The sequence below is a fragment of the Mastigoproctus giganteus genome, chromosome 13, assembly GCF_048544385.1.
Source record: "Mastigoproctus giganteus isolate SK-2022 chromosome 13, ASM4854438v1, whole genome shotgun sequence".
Classification (NCBI taxonomy): Eukaryota; Metazoa; Arthropoda; class Arachnida; order Uropygi; family Thelyphonidae; genus Mastigoproctus; species Mastigoproctus giganteus.
The window spans coordinates 50,344,643-50,367,125 of record NC_143587.1 but is presented as its reverse complement, the minus strand read 5'-3'; the positions used below and the strand labels follow the sequence as shown (position 1 = coordinate 50,367,125).

Below are 22,483 nucleotides of genomic sequence, written 5' to 3'. Positions count from 1 at the left end.
AACCCCAGAGAAACGTACCAACTGTGTGGTACTACACTTAAGGTGGTAGAAAATGAAAAAGACCTGGGAGTAATTGTGCAGGCAGATATGAAGTTTTCTGAGCAATGTAGACAGGCTGCCAGGGCAGGTGATGGGGTTTTGTCAATGATATATAGGAATTTTGCTAGCAGGGAAAAGGAGGTGATTATCCCTCTGTATAAGGCAATGTTCAGGCCACGCCTTGAGTACTGCGTACAGGTCTGGAGGCCTCATTTTAGGAAGGATGTAGATTTACTTGAGTGTGTACAGAGAAGGGCAACAAGATTGGTGAGGGGAATGAAGCGATCCTCTTATCAAGAGAGGCTTAAGTTCTGCGAATTGCAGTGGCTGGAGACTAAGCACCTGCGCGGTGATCTGATTGAGGTGTATAAGGGCTTGAATGGGTTCAGCACGCTGAATTCTGATGGGATCCGTCCACTTGTTCAGATTACGAACCTAAGGGGGCATAAATTCAAATTAAGAAATGACAGATGTAGAATAGATGTGCGGAAATTTGCCTTTAGCCAGCGGGTGGTTAATTGATGGAACAAACTTCCATCTGTCGTTGTGGAAGTTGATAGGTTGAATAAATTTAAGGAAGAACTGGACAGGCATTTGGAGGGAATGGTGTGATTTTTTTTTTTTTTTTTGGCTGATGCTGCATAAGCTCATACACTTGCTTTCTTGCATCACATGCCACTACTACTACTATTACTTCATTGTGTCAAATTCATCTGTTGTCTCTACAGTTCTCCCAACTCCCCTAATCACTTTGACTTGAGCTCTTTGACTTCCTCTCTTTGCAACTTGACTTTCTCCAGTCCATCTTTCCTAACAGTGAGGTAATTTTCCTTGGTGATTTTAATGTTCACAACTCCAGCTGGGTTCCAATTTCTAGTCACTGACCCAGCTGGTCAAGATGCTGAGGCTTTTGCAATTACTAATGAACTTGCACAGATTGTTCATTTACCTACAAGAAAACTGGACAATCCTAACCATACAGCCAACACGCTTGATCTTTTTCTCACAAACAACCCTTCTAAGTACACAGTCGAAGTGAGAGGTCCTTTAGGCACCTCAGATGACAACTTGGTGATTGTCTCTTCTCCAATGGAGCCTTTATCTTATGGCTATTCCCAACCTCGTATTGTTTGGCATTACAAGAATGCAAAATGGGATGACCTGCTAGATTTCTTTTCTTCTTTTCCTTGGTCGAATTACTGTTTCAAAACTTCTGATGTCAATGTTTGCTCAGATCGTGTCAGTGAAATTATTCTTGCAGGAATGGAATCCTTTATCCCACACTCCACTTTAAAATCTCGTCCTTTATCTAAACATTGGTTTTCCAATAAATGTGCTAAGGCTTTTCAAGAGAAGAATGTTGCATATCGTAATTGGCTTGTTTCTAATTCTTCAGTTTCATTTTCTGCCTACACCAAAGCTTGCAACAATTGTAAAGTAGTTATTAATCAGTCTAAACTAGAGTTTGAACAGGCTAAGAGTAGAAAACTTGCTTCTTGCTCTAATAGTAGCTGAGCATTCTGGTCTCTTGCCAAAGCTATTGGTCGCAACTTTTGCCCATCTCTGCTCCCACCTCTGTCCAAACCAGATGGTTCTGTTGTCACTTCAGCCAAGGATAAAGCTGACCTGCTAGCATCCCATTTTTCTTCCAGCTCATGTATTAATGATCTTGGTAAAAACCTCCCACCATTCCCAACACGCTCCATTCAATGCCTCCTGTGGTCTTCCGTCAAAAGGATATCAGAAGGATTTTGATGAATCTTGATGCTAAGAAAGCACCAGGTCCTGATGGTATTTCTCCGCTTGTTCTCAAAACCTGTGCTCCTGAACTTACCCCTATTCTTTGCTGCCTTTTTTCACTTTCTTATTCCAAAGGTGTTTTTCCTTCTGCTTTGAAATTTGCTCATATTCAGCCAGTTCCTAAAAAGGGTGACAAATCCCTCCCATCCAATTATCGTCCCATTTTAATTACTTCTTCTCTTTCTAAGGTAATGGAGAAATCAATTAACTGGCAACTTTTAAACTAACTAGAAAACTTCCGTCTGATCAACGATCACCAGTATGGATTCCGTCACTTTTGATATTGTGGCTTATGTTACCCATTTATGGACTAATTCAGTGGAAAAGTTAGGTGAAACAGAAGTAATTGCTCTTGACATCTCAAAGGCTTCGATCGTGTTTGGCATAAAGGTCTTCTAAACAAGCTTCCATCTTATGGTTTGCCAACTGTTTTTTGTAATTGGTTATCCAGTTTTCTCTCTGATCGCTCACTGTGGGTGATGGTATATGGCTCTCTGTCTTCTAACTTCTCTACTAATGCTAGTGTCCTCCAAGGTTCAGTTCTTTCCCCCAATCTTTTCCTCTTGTATATTAATGGCATTCTTCCATTGACCGGAAATCCTATCCATAGTTTTGCTGATGTTTGCATATTGCATTCCACTTTCCATTTTGAGAAACCTTGCCCTACTCAAACAGCTTCAACTTCTCGAAAATCTGCTACCAATTCCTTAAATGCTGATCTTCAGGTAATTCTCAAGTGGGGCAAAGACAACTTAGTTGATTTCAACCCTTCTAAAACTCAGTCTTGTTTTATATCTCGCGAAAAGGATTCTTTTGCGGCTATGCTTATCTTTGGTGACACTCCGATTTCTAGGCAAAATGATATACAGTAATACCCCGAAGTTACGCGATAGGTGGGTCCGACGAAAATCGCGTAAGTCGAATTCGCGTAAGTCGGGGTACAACTTTGCATATAAATACATATAAATGTTGCTTAATTGGGACCAAGGACTAACAAAAACACTAGTTTAGAAGAAAAATATTAATAAAATTGCAGTTCTTTATACATATTAATGTAAAATATGTATTAAAAAAAACAAATGACTTACGTAAAAAAGTTATTTCGATGTCGATGGCTTCATAAAATCTCACAAATTCGTCTGACGACACAGCGCGTTCTGTTTTTTCACGCAGAATTTCTTCGTAGCAAGCTAATAATTTTTTTATTCCTTGCTTTGTAGCTATAATGCGTTCTTCGTTGGAGTCTGTTTTCTAAAATTTTTAAGCCCTTTACAATTGAGCCCTTTTCAATTTTCAACCTCTCAAGTTTGCAATTGTCATGTGCTTTTCGCCGTTGCTTCATTTAGGTCTGTAGCACGTGCAATATCACATGGTCTTTCATTTCGCTCAAAGCGTTTCACAATTTCATATTTTTTCTCTATCGACAGAGGCGGACTGGCCATAAGCCTTACCGGGGAAACCTCGGTGGGCCAGTGTGATTTTGGCCATAAACCATAGTATGAGGCCACTATAAATTTTCCCGGGTAAGAATTTTTGATCCAGTCCGCCTCTGTTTATCGATATTGCTTTTTTTTTTCTCTCTGAATCTGCAGTGTCTTCACCAGGACGCTTCCTTTTCACACCTTTTAATTAAGTATTTTATTCATTTTTAGGGAATAAAGCACAATTACAAAACGAGGAGGCACGCTTGATACACATAAACAAAGCTGCGCGCACATAGCAACTGAATAAACAACACCATAAAGGCAGAGATACACTATTAACACCTCACATTTCTAGGGGTTACTACCATAAAACAATAAAAATCCAGTTGCGTTTCTGCTAGTGAAATCTGTTATAAACTGGTAGTAAACTCGATCTAATTGCATTTGCAATTATACCGATAGCTGGAATTGTGTTGGTTTTTACGTTATTATGGTGAAATGTGTTTCCCCTTCACTGATATAAAAAACATAAAAGCAGCAAAGTTGAATTTTGTTCATCTTTCGCTCTCATTCTCCGCCGTCGCACCGTATATCGATAACATATGAAAAACGACCTTGAAGATAGTGGGCGGCAGCGTTGCCAAACGAAAAAATCAAGAACCGCGTAACTCCGAGTTCGCGTAAGTCGGGGTAGCGTAAGTCGGGGTATTACTGTATTTCTTTTGGGGATTACTGTGACTTCTAATTTCTCTTGGCACAAGCACATTACAAATATTGCTTCCTCTACATCTAAAAAACTTTTCTCTTTCGCTCTCGGCTTTACTTTTCTTCCAAACAGCTGCTCACTCTGTACAAATTGCAAATCTGCTCTACCATGGAATGTTGTTCCCACATCTGGGGTGGTGCCCCCAAAACCTTTCTCTGGCTTCTTGATTCCATTCAGAAGAGGGCAGTTAGGTTAATTAATGATTCATCTCTAACAGAGACTCTCCACTCGCTGTCTCATAGATGTTCTCTTTCTGCTGCATGCCTCTTCTACAGATATTTTCATAGGCACTGTTCTTCTGAATTGGTTTCTATAATTCCCACTCTCTCTTTCAAAACAGTCCGAACACATGCCACCAGCAGCCAACATCCATTTACTGTCCAACTTCAATCTCACAGAACCAACTTTTCATCTTCCTTGTTTATTCATTCAACTGCCGTTTTCTGGAACAACCTTTCTTCATACGTATTTCCTGAAAATTACAGTCTACAGAAGTTCAAGTTCAATGTCAACAAATATCTTCTTTCGTCTTCTCAACCTCCACCAAAGCATGGTACTAAGTAGTATAGATTCTAATACCTTTCGTGTTTGGGGTTTACATAAAAAAAAAAATCAGCAGCTCTCTTACTCTTAAGGTCATATATCATGTTTTATGTCCTTAAAAGATGATATCTGCTCTACTAAGTCATCAACTTTTGCTCCTGGCAGACATACCCTGGTCCTGTTCCGCCTATCCTTTTTTGCATAACATATATTCCCCGTCTCCCTGACAATAGAGTCACCGACAATTGTAGCTCCTATGGAACCAGTGCATTCTGCCTTGGAGATTGCCGCTGTGTTGCCTGATGCACAGGAGTGGCATTGAGTTGGGCAGCTGAGAGCTTAATGGGCCTCTCATATTAATTTCTTCGAGGCTCCCACTCACTCACTCACTCACTCACTCACTCACTCACTCACTCACTCACTCACTCACTCACTCACTCACTCACTCACTCACTCACTCACTCACTCACTCACTCACTCACTCACTCACTCACTCACTCACTCACTCACTCACTCACTCACTCACTCACTCACTCACTCACTCACTCACTCACTCACTCACTCACTCACTCACTCACTCACTCACTCACTCACTCACTCACTCACTCACTCACTCACTCACTCACTCACTCACTCACTCACTCACTCACTCACTCACTCACTCACTCACTCACTCACTCACTCACTCACTCACTCACTCACTCACTCACTCACTCACTCACTCACTCACTCACTCACTCACTCACTCACTCACTCACTCACTCACTCACTCACTCACTCACTCACTCACTCACTCACTCACTCACTCACTCACTCACTCACTCACTCACTCACTCACTCACTCACTCACTCACTCACTCACTCACTCACTCACTCACTCACTCACTCACTCACTCACTCACTCACTCACTCACTGTTTCAGAAAGGTCCGCAAACATTTCACACATTTTAATTAACAATGAAATTTATTAATATTAATGAATTTTATTGATAATACTATACTAAGCTAAGAGATTCCTAATATAGTACTACATATTATGATATCTAGTTTTATGTTATACCTTATGCTATCTAGTTTTACGTTATACCTTAAGCTATCAAGCTCAAGATATACGTTATGCTATTCCGTATCAATATAATATACTATAAGAATGACAGCAAGTTTTGAATAGTACAATGCTCTACGAATACTAAGTATTAATTTGCAAAATCACTATCTAAATTCAAAATAAACTAAGGAGTGTGACTAGGACTATAAAACTACTTCTAGAAAATAAATTAATATGAAAATTAAGTCAATAAAATGGCAGAAATATAGCTAAGACTTATCCATTTGCTGAAGCTGTAAAATCTTCTATATGTGGTTGCATTGTTATCCAATATGAACCGAATGCACACATGCTTATTCACTTTAGGAAAAGATACCTAAATGCTTTTTTTTTTTAATGAGAATTATTTTATTATTATTCTCTGTGAAACAAAGAAAATTGTTTTTGTTGAGTATTACAATTAGTGTATTTCAATTATTAAAAGTTACTACATTACAATTATTTATCATTATCTCTTATTTTTTATTGACAGTATGAAATTATGGTAATTTCATTTTTATATTGTTAAGGTTGTCTATAAAGAAACAGAAGAACGAATGATTGGTGATGTATTCATTGATGGAGAGCCAGGAGCATTGATACCTCACAGTAAATGTATGTTCTTCTTTAGTACCTACACAAAATTTTATAAGGATGCTGCAGCCATGAAATTTAAAGGAGAAGGAAAATGTAGACTTTTTTAATTATCAAATTCTGTGTTTTATATAGTTGTATATACATGTAAGACTATAAGTATACTTTTGTATATACCTTTCTTATTTGTAAAATAATAAGAGAAGCTTACCTCAATATAGTACGTAGAACACTTCCGTATGATACGCTCCAGAAATTAAAATGAAAAAATTGAAAAACTTACATTAGAGTAACAAATAATTTAAAAAACAATTAAAAATCAATTTAACGCAATTAAAAATAAGAAAATTAATTAAAAGAATTTAACGAAAAAAATTGCAAAACAATTTTTGCAAAATCATTTTGCAATTTCTTTTGTTAAATTCTTTTAATTAATTTTCTTATTTTTAATTGTGTTAAATTGAGTTTTATTGTGTTAAATTGAGTTTTAATTATTTTTTAAATTATTTGTTACTCTAATGTAAGTTTTTCGATTTTTTTGTTTTAATTTCTGGAGAGTATCATACTGAAGTGTTCTACGTACTATATTGAGGTAAACTTCTCTTATTATTTTACAAATATTGATATCAACGTAGAACGTATTGAGCATTACAGCTCTGGTTCATACTATCTAATACCTTTCTTATACAGTGGTGGCCACATAAATTGCATCACCCTCTTAAAGTTTAATAATTCATTAATAACTCCCTCTGTAGGTAAAATTATGTGTCATCTCAAGGTGCTATTACATCATCCTGTAAAATTTGTGCTATTGCATCATACTGTAAAATATGTGCTATTGCATCATCATCCTGTAATATTAGAATGGTATTGCATCATCTTGTTTATAAAAGCATACATCTACTCCTATCTGTCTTCACTTCCTGTTCATCAGCAGTATGGCATTACACTTGGTTAACTCCAAGAAGAAAATTGCAATTATTGGTTTTGATAGGGAGTGTCTTTCTAGTTGACATATAGCTGCAAAAGTTGGAATTGTCAAGGTTACTTAAAAAGAAATGTGAGACCAGAAATGTCAAGAGAAAATCTGGAACCAGACTGAAACAGAAAAGTAGTATAGCACAGGACAGTTTTAAAGCATCTATGCCTCCGTAATTGTTGTGCAAGTTCCACAGACCTAAAATCCATATGGAAGGAACATACTTGAGTAAATGCAAATGATAGAATTGTCTGACAAAGACTTCTGATGGGTGGTCTAAAAGCATATCAACCTTGTAAGAAGCCCTTATCAAAAAAATCCACGAGGAAAAATTGACTAAGCTACGTGGGTTAAAGAACATGCTAATTGGATGATTGATTAATGGGAATCTGTAATATTATCTGATGAATAAAAATTTAACCTCCACAGATCAGATGGTAAATGCTACATTCAGCACAGGTCTGACAAAGCTTATCACCCTGACTGTATTCAATCAGCAGTAGAGTTTCCATTGGATTAGATGGTTTGGAGATGCATAACAACCAAAAGAGTAGGAAGATACATTTTGTAAATGGTACTGTTAATGATAACCACTGCACAAAAGTTTTAGAGAGTTCTGCTTGTCATCAGAGACCTCTTTCAAGGAACAGAAATTGTGTTTCACAAAGTGACTCTGTCCCTTGCCACACTGCACATAACGTTAGTACAACAATACATATTAATTTAATACAATTTATAGTATGCTAATTTTAACTTGTTTCAAATACTAACTATATTATCAATTTTTTGTTATCTTTAGGTGCAGAAGTACATCAAGACTACAATATCTGATCCTTATCATGGCCGGGAAGTAGTCCCGATTTGAACCCAATTGTAAACTGCTAGAGTGTTATGGGACAGAAAATTGGTGCTGAAAAGATATCAATCAAGATAACATTGCAAGAAACCATTATTCACTTTTGGTACCACGAACTAAGCAGTGATTATATCAAGAATCTGATATAATCACTTATATCAGATGAATTCCAGACAGGCACAAGGTGGTAATTAAAGCTCCTGGTAGGCCAACAAAATACTAATATCTGTTATAGAAGATGGTATCAGATGTTATAGATGGTATCAAAACTGTATTTGTTTGCTGCTAATATTTTTCCCATCTTATTACATAATGTTGATTTGAAACAGTGGCCACAATGAAAAGGCATTCATATAGCCTGCAGTGTATGTCTGTGATTATTTGTAAATAAAGTCTTAAGTTTTTTTTTTTTAATTTATTTTTGTAGTTAATAACATGCATAATCATTTTAGATCAATGTATAATAAATTAGACTATAAAGGCAATTATTTCGATTGAATTACTTTTTTTTTGGAGAAAATTTACAGTGATGCAATTAATGTGGCTGCCACTGTATGTATACTTATAGTGTGGTTTTTTCCTTTTATTATCAAATATAGAATTTGATAATAAAAGGAAAAAACAGTCCAGTCTACATTTTCTTTCTCTAAATTTCATAAAAGTTTAATATGCAGATTTATACTTTGGGTTCTTTTTAATGACTTTTTTTTTACAAATCAGATGTAACAATAAAATTTTGTATTGAATGAGAAATAAAAAAAAAAAAAACTTGTGATGCATTTTCCATTTTGATGACACAGGAAATGACAATATCACAATTTTGTATAGTTGTGTACTACCTTTACTTCATCTTGTTACTAGAAATATGAGCTTTTATGTTTTTGATAAATTTTTTCAGTTAATTTTTGCTACATTTGATTTTAAAAAGAAATTATAGTTATGGGTTAATGGTTGTATAATTATTATAATAGCATTAGCATTAGTGGAGGCATATGATGCAAGAAAGCAAGTTTATACAGCATCAGCCAAAAAAAAAAAAAAAAAACCTTCCCATTTCACCCATCCATTCGCTCCAAATGTTTGTCTAGTTCTGCCTTGAATTTATTTAAGCTGTCCACTTCTACAACGACTGATGGAAGTCTGTTCCAGAAATCAACCACCCACTGGATAAAGGCCGACGAGCTTTACAGTCCACACATTCTAAACTGCTTTTTGTATGGACATCGATTAGCATCCCTTCACCAATCTGGTTACCCTCAAACTTCTCTATAAGATCTATGTCTTTCTTCAAGTGTGACTTCCAGACCTCAACACAGTATTCGAAATGCAGTCTCACCATTGTCCTGTATAAAGGGACATCCTTTTGCCAACTTGCAGAGGCCCTGTATATCATAGACAAGATACCATGTGCCTTCCTAGCCACCTGTTTATGGCATATGGAAAATTTGATGTCTGACTGAATTATAACACCCAAGTCTTTTTTTATCCTGAACCACATTTAACTCCAACCCCCCCCCTTGTTTGTAAGATACTTTTAAAGGTCTGGATTTCTGTTCCTAGAGCAAAATCATGCATTTAGAAGCAATTAACTTCTGTTTCCATTTTTTAGACTGTATGTACAGCAGGCCTAATCACTTTGAAGCAGAATGGTTCTGGTAGTTAACCACACTTCTTACCTTTAAATCATCAGCAAACTTTGACACCTCCGTCATCATATCTTTAAAGAAGGTACGAAACAGAAGTAACCCCAAGACTGATTCATGAGGAATTCCACTTGCTAAACCGGTCCACCCTGAGTTTGTCTGTTTTTGACTAATCTTTGTCTTCTGTCTTTTAGCCCTTGATCTGAAGAAGAATATTGGCATTAATCCCAACTTATTCCAGTTTATATAATAGCCTTTCAAGGAGAACTGTATCAAAAGCTTTTTTTTTACTTTGACTGAAGTCAAAGTAAATAATGGTATAATTCTTTCTTGCATCTGACTGTTTTCTGACTTCATCATAATAAATAACTAGATTGAGCAGGCAAGGTTTCCTCTTCGAGAACCCATGGTGTGATCCTTTAAAGATACTATTCCTATTGAGATTGTCCTGTAATTTATCCTTAATCAGAGAATCTATGATCTTACCTACACTGAAGTCTAAATCGCTGGTCTGTAGCTACCCACCATGTCTTTTGCACCTCTTTTGTGGATTTTGTGAGACATTAGTGCTTTTCAGTTCATCGTGATCTCCTTGGAGGCTAATGATGATCTCATTAACATTCTCACTGGGATGATGCACTCACATTCAGCTTTATTTAGTATAACAGGATGTATACCAACCACTTCTGCTGGGCTTTCTGTGACTTTTCCAGTTCGATCAAGTAAGGGACCTATCTGATTTATTCCTTTATTCGTGTATAAAAAGAGACTCTGTCTCCATTTTTAGCTCTCTTTGCTAGTGATTTCTAGTACTCGGCTTTCACCTGTCTTACCCCATCAGTGATTTTGTTATATATACACTTATAATACTCATGTAAATCAGTATCTTACAGTAGTCTGTAACTATCCCATGCTTTTTTCTTTAGCTCAGTTAAACCCTTAACTTCTCTGGCCATCCACTTGGGCACCTTTCTTTTGCAAAACTTCTGCACTGGAACAAATGTATTGGTAGCTTCCAAGATACAACAGTTTATAGTTATCTCTCAAGTTAGTAGAGCCCAAGAAATATCTCAGTCCATTATAGTCCCCACTCTTGAAATTGAAGCCCTCTTCTTTTCCTCTGATGACAGAAATTCTTTGGACCCCTTCCTATTTTATGACATTGTGGTCACTAACCACTATTGTTTCCTGCACTGTTGAGGTGATCCTTCAAAATTTTGGATGCATTCTTGAATCCTTGGTGAGAATCAAGTCACAGATATTAGAGCCCCTACTTTCTCTGATACACTGGAATAAATAACAATCTTTCCCCGTGGTGTATTGCCTGTCCATAATTTTCAATCTATGAGAGACATACTGAATCTCCCATAATGCAGCAAATCACATTTGGTTGCCCATTCATATTGCCTGTAGAGATTTTTGTCACACATCTCAGAAATGTTTGGTGTGTAACATACCCTGACTGTCATCTTACCTCTATCACATGTGATCTTGCACAGAGACTCAGTATTCATCCTGAACATGCTATACTTGCCATAATTAAATTCTTCATTCCTTCTCTCTAGATGGCGCCATGTCTCCATTAGTCCTATTATATCAGCATTGATTGATGTAATTAAAAGCGCACATTCATTTAATTTATTTACAACACTCCTGGAATAGCCATATAAAGAAATTAAATTTTGTTTCTTTTGGCTTTTTTGCAACCCTGATTCATCCCTTATAGTTGCTTAAACACAAATTTCCCAGTGATCTGTGGCTGCTGGTGAAGTTTCTTCGTGGAATTTTGATATATTTTTAAAAATGAAAACTTTGTACATAAACATTTGCTTTTAAATATTAATGTTCTTATTTTGATTGCCCAATATTAGAGTAAAACTGTCAGATATCAAATCAGAATTTATTAAAAAAAAACTCAGTTACTTTTTTTTTTATGCAATAATATCCTCTACATCCATTTATACGTTACTTGAGAGATCGTCATACTTGTCAAAGGGATAAACATACTTGGAAAGAATGTTCTGTTACTTCATGACAGCACACGGGCATATTCTGCTGTCAACCCAACAGTTTTTGCAGTGTTTCAAGTAGGAGCATCTGTATATAACCATGATCTGGCAAAGTGGTACTGTCTTTTTTTTTTCAGTGCTAAAACATGTTACAGGTTTCCAAGTGATAATGACTTAGAAAGAACAAAGTGACCTTGGCTGACCAAAGAGGATGTGGACTGCTATCAAAAGAGAATAGAAAAACTTTTCCTACAATATGATGTGTTTTAGTCTTTGTGGAGACTATGCCAAAAAGTAGTGTGATACCAGTATAGTTAAATAACCTTTCACTATGTCTTATAAACCTACTTTCTTTCCCTCCTCATAGATAGATAGATAGATTATTATATAGAATAAATTATTGGATGATTATAGTTTTTCTAGTGTTCATTAAAAATGATTGATTTTGTGATATGGTGTACAGATAATTTGGTTTATGCATTTAAATAGATGAAGTGATAGAAAGAAGACCTATAACAGTGCCTTCAATTCCTTTGGATCCTTCCAAAGCATTCCCTAAACATGGAGTTGGTAGTTTAGTCTTTAGTCCTGATGCTAGGTATTTGGCTTCAGTTAATGGTAAATGCTTTATTTTTAGTGTAATTTTCATTGTCATTTCTATACCTGTAATGATTTAAATATGAATTAATGTAAAAAATTCTGTACAGGCTACACTTTTGCAATTATTTTATTATAAGGAAGTTTCAACATGTTCACAATACACAGGTATTCTGCTATTAATTTTCATTAGCGCTTGCACTTTTGCAAGCACTAATGGAAATGTCCCCCCCCCCCCCCGCTTCCTCACACCTCAGCCAGGTTCGTTGTTCTCAGTAGAGAATTGCAGGGTCTTTTTCTCCCACAATGTGGATTTTTTTATCCAGAAAAATGGTCAAACTGACTATAGAATAAATGCAATTTATTTAATGGTCAGTATATATTGGTACCTCCTGGCCTCAGATGCATTATAAAATGTAAGAACAGGCATGGGTGATTTTATACATCATTTAACCTTTTTGGGATAAAAGACAAGACATAGTTTAAAATAGCACACTTTATAATTTTATTCTTTATTCTAACACTTTATTAGATAATAAGAAATAAGATTCTTTAATAGCTTGCTAGCCAAAAAAAAAATGTTTTCCAACTAATCTCTATTTCACTTTAAAACTCACTTTCAAACCCTCTCACTTCCCACACACACAGCAATGCAAAGTGAGTAAAAATTAAACCAAATCTCTATAGAAAATTAACATGAGCAGGTAAGCAGTGTATTTCATATATAAGTGCAGTACCATAATGAATTATTTTATGGTTCTATTTTTCCAATTAAAAAATAATTAATAATGCAGGTTGAAAATGAATACCATGCCTGAAAAAGAACAATACTAAAATTCACACCGATATAATTCTAATAGATTTTTAAATTTTTTACATTTTCTTTTTTCTTTTTTTTTTGACTTGCCAATTACACTTGGATGCCTGCTAGAGGATTAATGATTATTGCTATGTGAACAATAAATACCATTTTCCAAAAAAAAAAAAAATAAATAGCACAATTTACTTTCCATTTAATTTCTAGGTACAGCACAAGTGGAGACTTCTTTTTTGTTTGAGGACCACCACATGTACACAGACAAAAAAAAATACAGTAGAACGTCGGTTACCCAGAATAATTTGAAAGGCTGATCTTTCTTATTTTTTATTAACAGTAGTACAGTAAGCGCTGGTTATAGTAATCGCGTTTGCAAATTGAATTTTGATTTATAATAAGTGAAAGATCGAGTTTACTACCCATTTATAACAGATTGTACAAACAAAAAGCTCTATAAACTGAAAACTACAAATTGTTTTTATTGTTTTATGGTTGTGACCTCTAGAATTATATGTGACCTTCAGAAATGTGTTTTAGAAAAATATCACAGAGACTATTTTTCTCAGATTTCAGATTAGTTTAGCTCCAAATTCAGTAAGAATAATATCGACCCAAAACTGTGCAATTTATTATTTTTCTCAATTTTTTATGTAAAATGTGAACAAAAAGAAAACACGTAGTTTTAACATTGCAACAAAAAACAGAAATTATTAATAGAATTAGAAAAGGTCAAAATTTAGGCAATCTCTCCAAAGAGTTTAATGTGGGGACTGCAACAATTTATGACATCAAGGAAAATTCCACTGCTATAACAGAATTTGTGTTGATTATGGATAGTGAAGGAGGATCTAGCAGGAAAAAGACAATGTTGAAACCTGAAAATGTCGCTTTAGAGAGTGCACTTTATTTTTTTGTTTTCTTCAGAAGCGAAGTTTAGGTGAACCAGTGTCTGGCACAATGTTGTGTGAAAAAGCATTGGATTTTAATTGAAAATTAAGAGGCAATGAAGATTTTAAGGCAGACACAGGTTGGCTGAAAAATTTTAAACTGAGACGTGGTATATGTGAACTGGATGTTCAAGGTGAGAAACTTTCTGTCACAGAGTACTACTCTGTGCTTTCTGCAGACAAATCAGCAACAGTGTCCTTTAAAAGTAAGTTCACTTCAGTTATAGCAAATTAAGAGAAAGAAACGTTTATAATGTTAATGAGATGAGCTTATTATGGAAAGCATTACCGAGAAAAACCCTAGCCATTAAAAGAGAAATGCCTGCACCAGGTTTTAAGATGAGAAAATAGCGAGTTACAATTGCTGTGTGTGTGCACAAATGTCACTGGGATGCACAGATTGTCCGTGCTCGTTATCTCTAAGACAAAAAAACCAAGTATTTAAAATTCTTTTTAATTTTCCGAGATTAGTTTATAATTTTTTTTATTTAATTAATCTTGATTATTTAATTTTAAGATTAAATTTATTTAATTAAATAATTAGATTGAATTTATTTAACCTTACCGGAAAAATTATCCGGAAAATTTTCCAGTTTGATTATCCAGAAAATTTGGCTATCCGGAAGAGGTCTGACATCAGTTATTCCAGATAACTGACGCTCTACTGTATATAAATTGTATTTGTAGTCAATAATTGATTACATATTACATTATAATTAAATAATTGAATTGCTTTCTTACTTAATGAAATACTCTCTCTAAGTTTTCACTCATTTCATTATTCATAATGATATGACAGCACTAAAGGTTTGGTGTTTTATCTCTACTTATTAAATATTTCTCAAATATTTTTTATATATTTTTATGTGAACATAATTCTGACATTAAATTTATATGCTTGCCTGATACTGAAATGTAAACACCTTTGATGTTGTGAAAAATTCATTTAAAAATTCATCTTTAACTCGGGCATCATTTGGTAGCAGGCAAACTTCTGACTATATTGTAAATTGTGAAGTAGAGCAGCCACTGAAAAGGACTATGATAAAGCAAACTTTGGAAGAGGCATAATTGTGAGTGCGAGTTATAATAACTGCTATTGTTACTCACTGAACATGGATTGTGGGTCCTGCTCCTGTTCCACAACTTTTTTTTTGAAGTGAAGTAGGATTTTTATGGTCTGCGAGGATTGGTAAATCAATAGTGAAGTATGTAGCAATCACAAATGGTATGGTCGAAATGTTTACAGGTAGGAAATGGGGTGAGGCATATGGTTCAGGTGAGTGGAATGGTGACAATGCAGGAACTTGACATACAGTTCATTGGGACTCTCGGTGCCCATTTAAGTCTTTTCATTGAATAGATATCAGTATTGATTTCCTGAATAAAATGGAGAAGGCTGTCAGTTCTTTAGTGTTTCACATCAAGCAGTTAGATTCTTCTGCTCCTATGCTTATCTTTAGTGACACTCCGATTTCTAGGCAAAATGATATATCTCTTTTGGGGACTTGACTTATAATTTCTCTTGGCACAAGCACGTTACAGATATTGCTTCCTCTGCATCTAAAAAACTTGGTTTTCTCTTTCGCTCTCGGCGTTACTTTTCTTCCAAACAGCTGCTCACTCTGTATAAATCGCAAATCCGCCCTGCCATGGAATATTGTTCCCACATCTGGGGTGGTGCCCCAAAACCTCTCTCAGGCTTCTTGATTCCATTCAGAAGAGGGCAGTTAGGTTAATTAATGATTCATCTCTAACAGAGTCTCTCCATTCGCTGTCTCATAGACGTACTGTTTCTGCTGCATGCCTCTTCTACAGATACTTCCATGGGCACTGTTCTTCTGAATTGGCTTCTATAATTCCCACTCTCTCTTTCAAAACAGTCCGAACACGTGCCGCCACCAGCCAACATTCATTACTGTCCAACTTAAAACTCACAGAACCAACTTTTCATCTTCCTCATTTATTCATTCAACTGCCGTTTTCTGGAACAACCTTCCTTCGTACGTATTTCCTGAAAATTACAGAAGTTCAAGTCCAATGTCAACAAATATCTTCTTTCATCTTTTCAACCTCCAACCCAAGCACGGTACTAAGTACTATAGGTTCTAATACCTCTCATGTTTGGGGTTTACATAAAAAAAAAAAAAAAAAAAAAGTTATATGAGAAACATGTTCCTTATTTTATAATATTTTGATTTGTGTCTTTCTTTATATTGGAGAAATTTTAATATAGGTTTATCTTTTAATATCTTATAATTTGTATGCCTGCTTGTAACTGCAATTAATTAAACATTTTGTTCTTTTTTTACAGACAAACACTATGTCAGCATTTCCCAAACTTTGTTCCATGGAACACTAGTGTTCCATGAAAAATCATAATTAATAAAAAAAAAAAAATAATAATAATAATAAAATTCAAAAAAAATTGCATATTTGTAGCGTACACCATTTTTGTATCATAATTTTTAACATTATTTTTTTTTCCAGTTAGTAATATGTTGGCATAGATTAATAATCAAATAGACCGCGGAACACTTTATTTTGGCGGGCTTTTGCAATGACATCTACGAAAAAGTAGCAATGTAGTGATCTGATATGCCATTCATATGTGATTTAGCCTGGAGTACACGGGATTGAAGGAGAGGGGGAAGTGAACCGATATCATAACTAAACTCACATCCTTGTATATGATAATTATTAGTATTTCGAAATATTATTATTAAATGACCATGGATTTGTGGTTGAAAAAAGGAACTTTAAATCGAGAAGCATAGTATTGCAACTGTGGTTGATGAAAACAAACACAATATTGTTCACACTTCAAAGTGAGGATGAACAATTGCAGTCTTTTGTTCCCCAAAAATCCGAAGTGAAAAAACAGGAACCAACTATTGTAAACTCTAGAAGGAAGGGGATGAATCAAATTGGACCACTTGATATCGATGGGTCAACTGTTGATGATCCTGCTCAGGTAGCTAACAAACTAAATGAATATTTTGCATCAACATTCACACATGAGGAGTTATTTAGCGAGGGGAAAGCCAGAGGTGTATTCAACTCTAGCAGTAAGCTAGAGAATCTTGTAATAACTGAGAGTAAAGTGGAGGAGAAATTGTTGAAGATAAACACAAGAAAGGCACCTGGGGTGGATGGGATCTATCCAGTTATATTAAAGGAGGCAGCAAAGGAAGTAAGCAAACCCTTAGCCATAATTATGAGAGCTTCCTTGGACTCAGGAGAGGTACCCACAGACTGGACATGTGCAAATGTGACTCCAATTCACAAAGGAGGATCAAAGGCTGACACAAGGTAATTATAGACCTGTGAGTTTAACTTCTGTTCCAGGAAAATTAATGGAGGCACTAGTTAAAGAAGCACTGCAGGATCATTTACACAAGACTTCAGTTATAGCTCGGACACAGCATGGTTTTGTTAAGGGGAAGTCTTGCCTGACCAATTTGATTGAATACTATGATGCAGTCACAAAGGAACTGGATGCAGGGAATAACTTTGATATTAAATACTTGGATCTTAGAAAGGCTTTTGATACTGTTGCACATGGAAGACTGCTGCACAAATTGGAGCAGCGTGACATTGGAGGCAAATTGCTGCTGTGGATAAAGGGGTGGCTGAGGGGGAGAAGACAGAGAGTGGTAATCAATGGACACTGCTCGTCGTGGACTAATGTTATTAGTGGAGTCCCTCAGGGCTCAGTGTTGGGTCCATTATTGTTTTCTGTATTCATAAATGATATTGATGATGGTATATCAAGCGTAATGTCGAAGTTTGCAGACGATACAAAGGTAGGCAGGGTTGTCAAGGACACTACTGACACTATGCTGCTGCAACAGGATCTGGAAAGGTTGAGCAGATGGGCTGAGAGGTGACAAATGAAGTTTAACATTGACAAATGTAAAGTACTACACATGGGAAACAGCAACCCCAGAGCAACGTATCAACTCTGTGGTACTACACTGACAGTGGTAGAGAATGAAAGGGACCTGGGGGTGGTTGTGCAGGCAGATATGAAGTTCTCTGAGCAGTGCAGACGGGCTGCAAGAGTAGCTCATGGTGTATTGTCAATGATATACACCTAATTCTGTTTTTGCACGAACTTTTTTTACACGAATTTGATTTAACACGAATTCAAAATAAAAATTTCATTCTCTTTTTACGCGAGTCATTTTGATTTAACACGATTTCAATTAATTTTTTTTGCCTAAATTCTAAGAAAATTTTTTTTTTAATTTGTGGCATATTAGTATCATTTCTATTTTATGCGCACCAATAGATTGGATAACAGCTAGTGTGTGCGTTTTGAAACGCGTGCTTTTGTTTACCAATGTGTACGTCTAGATATCTATGAATCGTCAACGTTTTTATTGAATTTGGTGCACATCTACGGTATTTGTGCATTGTATCTTCGGAAGACATTTAGTAGTACGCTCTATTTCAAAGTGAAAGAATCTTTAGTGAAATTTGTGCACATAAAAATTTATTAATTTTGCCGATAGTCAATAAATTATAAGTTTACAAATTTTTCATACCTTTTTTTCTTAATTATAACTGAGATATTTTTCGGTAGCCCTTATATAATGTCGAATAATTCGCCTATTACCAAAATGAAAAGGAAAGCGATTTCTTTGGAACTTAAAATTCAAATTTTAGATCGTCTTGCAACTGGACAAGGGGCTACATCTGTAGGAAAGCATTTTGGTGTACATGAAGCTACCGTAAGAACTATTAAGAAAAATGAAGCTGCAATTAGGAAGTCGGTATGTTCTGGAACAAAAGTAAGTGTTAATTCATCATCATATACAAGAGATATTGTCAAGGAGAAAATGGAAAAGGCTCTGGTAATATGGATAGAAGACCAGTCACAAAAAAAAGTACCAGTAGATGGAAATGCCATCAAGCAAACAGCACTAAGAATTTACAGACAGATTAAAGAAAAGGAGCCAAGCACTTCATCTCAATTAAACAGAAAGTATGAATTTTCTGCGAGTACAGGTTGGATGACAGGGTTTCTTAAAAGGAATACTCTTCATAATATAAAAATTAAAGGTGAAACTGCATCTGCAGATGAATCGGCTGCTAAAGTATTCTCGCAGGAACTTGCAAAAATTATTGAAGATGGAGGATACACTCCTGATCAAGTGTGGAATGCAGATGAAACTGGTTTCTTCTGGAAACAAATGCCGAACAGAACGTATGTAGCCAAATCGCAGAAAACTGCTGGTGGTTTTAAGGTAGCTAAGGATCGTGTGACCTTATTATTTTCCTCTAACGCTTCAGGAGATCGTATGTTGAACTCACTGCTGGTAAATCGAGCCCTAAACCCACGTTCAATGAAAGGTGTAGATATCAATAAACTGCCTGTTCACTGGATGGCAAACAAGAAGGCCTGGGTGACTACTGCTATCTTTATAGAATGGTTCAACAAATGTTTCATCCCAGAAGTCAGACGTTATATGAATTTGAAAGGTCTCGAATTTAAAGTTCTTCTGATTCTTGATAATGCACCCAGCCATCCTGTCTTGGAACACCCAAACGTACAAATTTTATTTCTGCCACCTAATACTACATCTTTGATACAACCAGTAGACCAAGGTATAATTGCGACAATTAAAACATACTACGTAAAACGAACATTCTAACATGTTTTGGACAAACTGAATGATGAAACACTAACAGCCATTGATGTGTGGAAGAAATTCTCAATTATGGATTGTATCAATCAAGTTGGATTAGCGTTAACTGAATTAAAACCAGCAACTTTAAATGTGTGTTGGAAAGCGGTTTGGCCACAATGTGTAAAAAGCAAAGATCCCATCATCCTTAATACGACCGCATTTCCCAACATCATTACAATGACACACAAAATTGGTGGAGAAGGATTCGATGATCTATCGTTTGAAGATATTGATGAATTGTTAACCGACAAAGCCCTAAGCGAAGATGAAATATTAGAGATTGTCCTTGGGACTCCTTATCCCACAGAACATAGTGATAATGAAGAAAATGATCCTGTTCTAAATGCAGATTTAATAAAAGAAGGTCTGGAACTGGCCAGAAAATTAGGTAATCATTTTGTCAAACATGACCCTAATGAGGAATGCGCTGAGAAGTTTCAACTTGAACTGAAATTGTTGATAGCCTCTTACAGAGAATTATATAACGGCCTAACCAAAACACGAACACAACGATTAATAACTGAATTCGTTCGTAAAACCGGTGAAACATCAGCACCAGAGGAGACTCGTGCTGATTTTGCTCAAGAGATCACAGAAAGAATTTCATTAATAGAGGAAGAAGACGATGTCCACAACATTTCTAGTGATAGCAGTGATATTCCAGTCGTACGCAAACGTATGCGCTGTTTATTATCAGAAAGTGAAAACGAATAAAATTTTGTTATGTGTAAAACAGATTTTTTTTGTTCATGAAGAATTCATTTCATATGCATACAAATTTACTTTAATACATTTTCATTACATATTATTACATGTGTATTTTGTTGAAATAAAATAATAAGCTTAAAAAGAATATTTTTATGTGTTTTTTTTTTAAATTATTTTTACTGATTTTTTAGATCCGGAACCAATCTTCTTTTCTTCCATAAATACAATGTATTTTTTTACACGAATTTTTTTTACACGTATTTTTCAGGAACGTATCTATCGTGTAAAAACAGAATTAGGTGTATAGGAATTTTTCTAGCAGGAATAAGGAGGTGATTATTCCCTTGTATAAGGCAATGGTCAGGCCACACCTAGAGTACTGTATACAGGTCTGGAGGCCTCATTTCAAGAAGGGCATGGAGCTGCTGGAACGAGTACAGAGAAGGGCAACAAGATTAGTGAATGGAACAAAGGGGTGCTCTTACGAAGAAAGGCTTGAGTTTTGCAAATTACAGTGTCTGGAGACTAGGCACCAGCGAGTTGATCTGATAGAGGTGTATAAAGCCTTGAATGGTTTGAGCATGCTCAATGCTGATGGGATTCTTCCTCTCGCTCAGAATAATCACCTGAGAGGGCATAAATTCAAATTGAGGAAAGACATATGTAGGATAGACGTGCGGAAATTTGCCTTTAGCCAGCGGGTGGTTGGTTGGTGGAACAGACTTCCATCCCTTGTCGTGGAAGTTGATAGCCTAAATAAGTTTAAGGCTCAGCTGGACAGGTATTTTGAACGAACAGAGGAGTGAAGTGGAAGTGGTTTCTCTTTTTTTTTTTTTTTTTTTTGGCTGATGCTGCATATGCTTGCTTTCTTGCATCAAATGCCTCTGCTAATGCTAATGCTAACTACTAATAAAAGACCAAAATGAAAGTATGATGGCAGTTATTTGAATTTCGGCTTTACATGTGTTGGAAATAAAGATGCTCCTGGTTGTATGTAATAAAATATTAGCAAACAGTTCTTTGATTCCCGCTAAACTTGTGTTCCGTAAATATATTGTGAGATGAAAAGTGTTCCGTGACTAAAAAAAGTTTGGGAAACACTGCACTATGTAATTGTAATTGAACAAAATCCTAGGGGAAGGGATTAAAATACTTTAAGATGATATCCCTTTAAGTACTTTTTTGAAAGTTCTTGTTTGCATTTGTCATAACTGCCACAACTTCTGTTTCAACGAAAAATCATTACCCCTTAATGAGTTTTATAGTTTGAAAAAAAAAAAAAAAAAAAAAACAAGACCAGGTGAATGAGGGGATTGCTGTAAGACAGATACAGATTGTTAAGCAAAGATATTCAGAAATTATTGTTATAGTACAGGAGTATTGTCAGAATAATTTCCCATTTTTTCATGTTCAAAAAATTGGAAATTAAACAAAATGAATGAAGAAACTGCACAATCTTTTCATATTTAGAATATCAGATATGATGGCTTGGCAGCTGTACCATACGACATTCCAGTTTGAGAGGTTGTCTTCAATTGTTAATCAATAATCAGCCTGAATAGTTTTCAGATGCTGACCAGTTCATCGTTTATTGATGTCCGTTTCCTGAATCATCCTCAGTGATATTTTTTTAATAAAGTAGATGATTATTATTTGTACCAGAATGTTAGAGAAAATACAAGGGGTAAGAATATTCTGGCCCTATCATTACTCATGAATCAGATGACATCAGGCTTAAAGTAGAGGAACCGTTGGCAGGTAGTGATCACACACATTAGTTGGAAGATGAAAAAAGATGTTGCAGTAGTTAAAGATAAAGGCACAGATTTTAATTTCAGAAAAGGGAACTATGGCAGTTGAAAGCACTACATGGCATCTATTAATTGGGCAGATTGCAGTGGGAGGGTGAATACATTAGAAACATGGAATACCTTTAAAGCAATAATCATAGAAGCCACAAATGCATACCATTAAGAA

General features: G+C 35.5%; 1 protein-coding gene across 1 annotated transcript in view; it reads left to right on the top strand.

The window, feature by feature from the left end:
- The window catches only part of LOC150076033 (WD repeat-containing protein WRAP73-like), an 88,073-nt gene that overhangs the window by 33,181 nt on the left and 32,409 nt on the right, over positions 1-22,483 (top strand). Inside the window, exons 9-10 of the mRNA XM_090387406.1 lie at positions 6,191-6,275; positions 12,231-12,359. Of these exons, the coding sequence (XP_090243532.1) occupies positions 6,191-6,275; positions 12,231-12,359 (214 nt within the window). The remainder of the gene's footprint in view (positions 1-6,190; positions 6,276-12,230; positions 12,360-22,483) is intronic.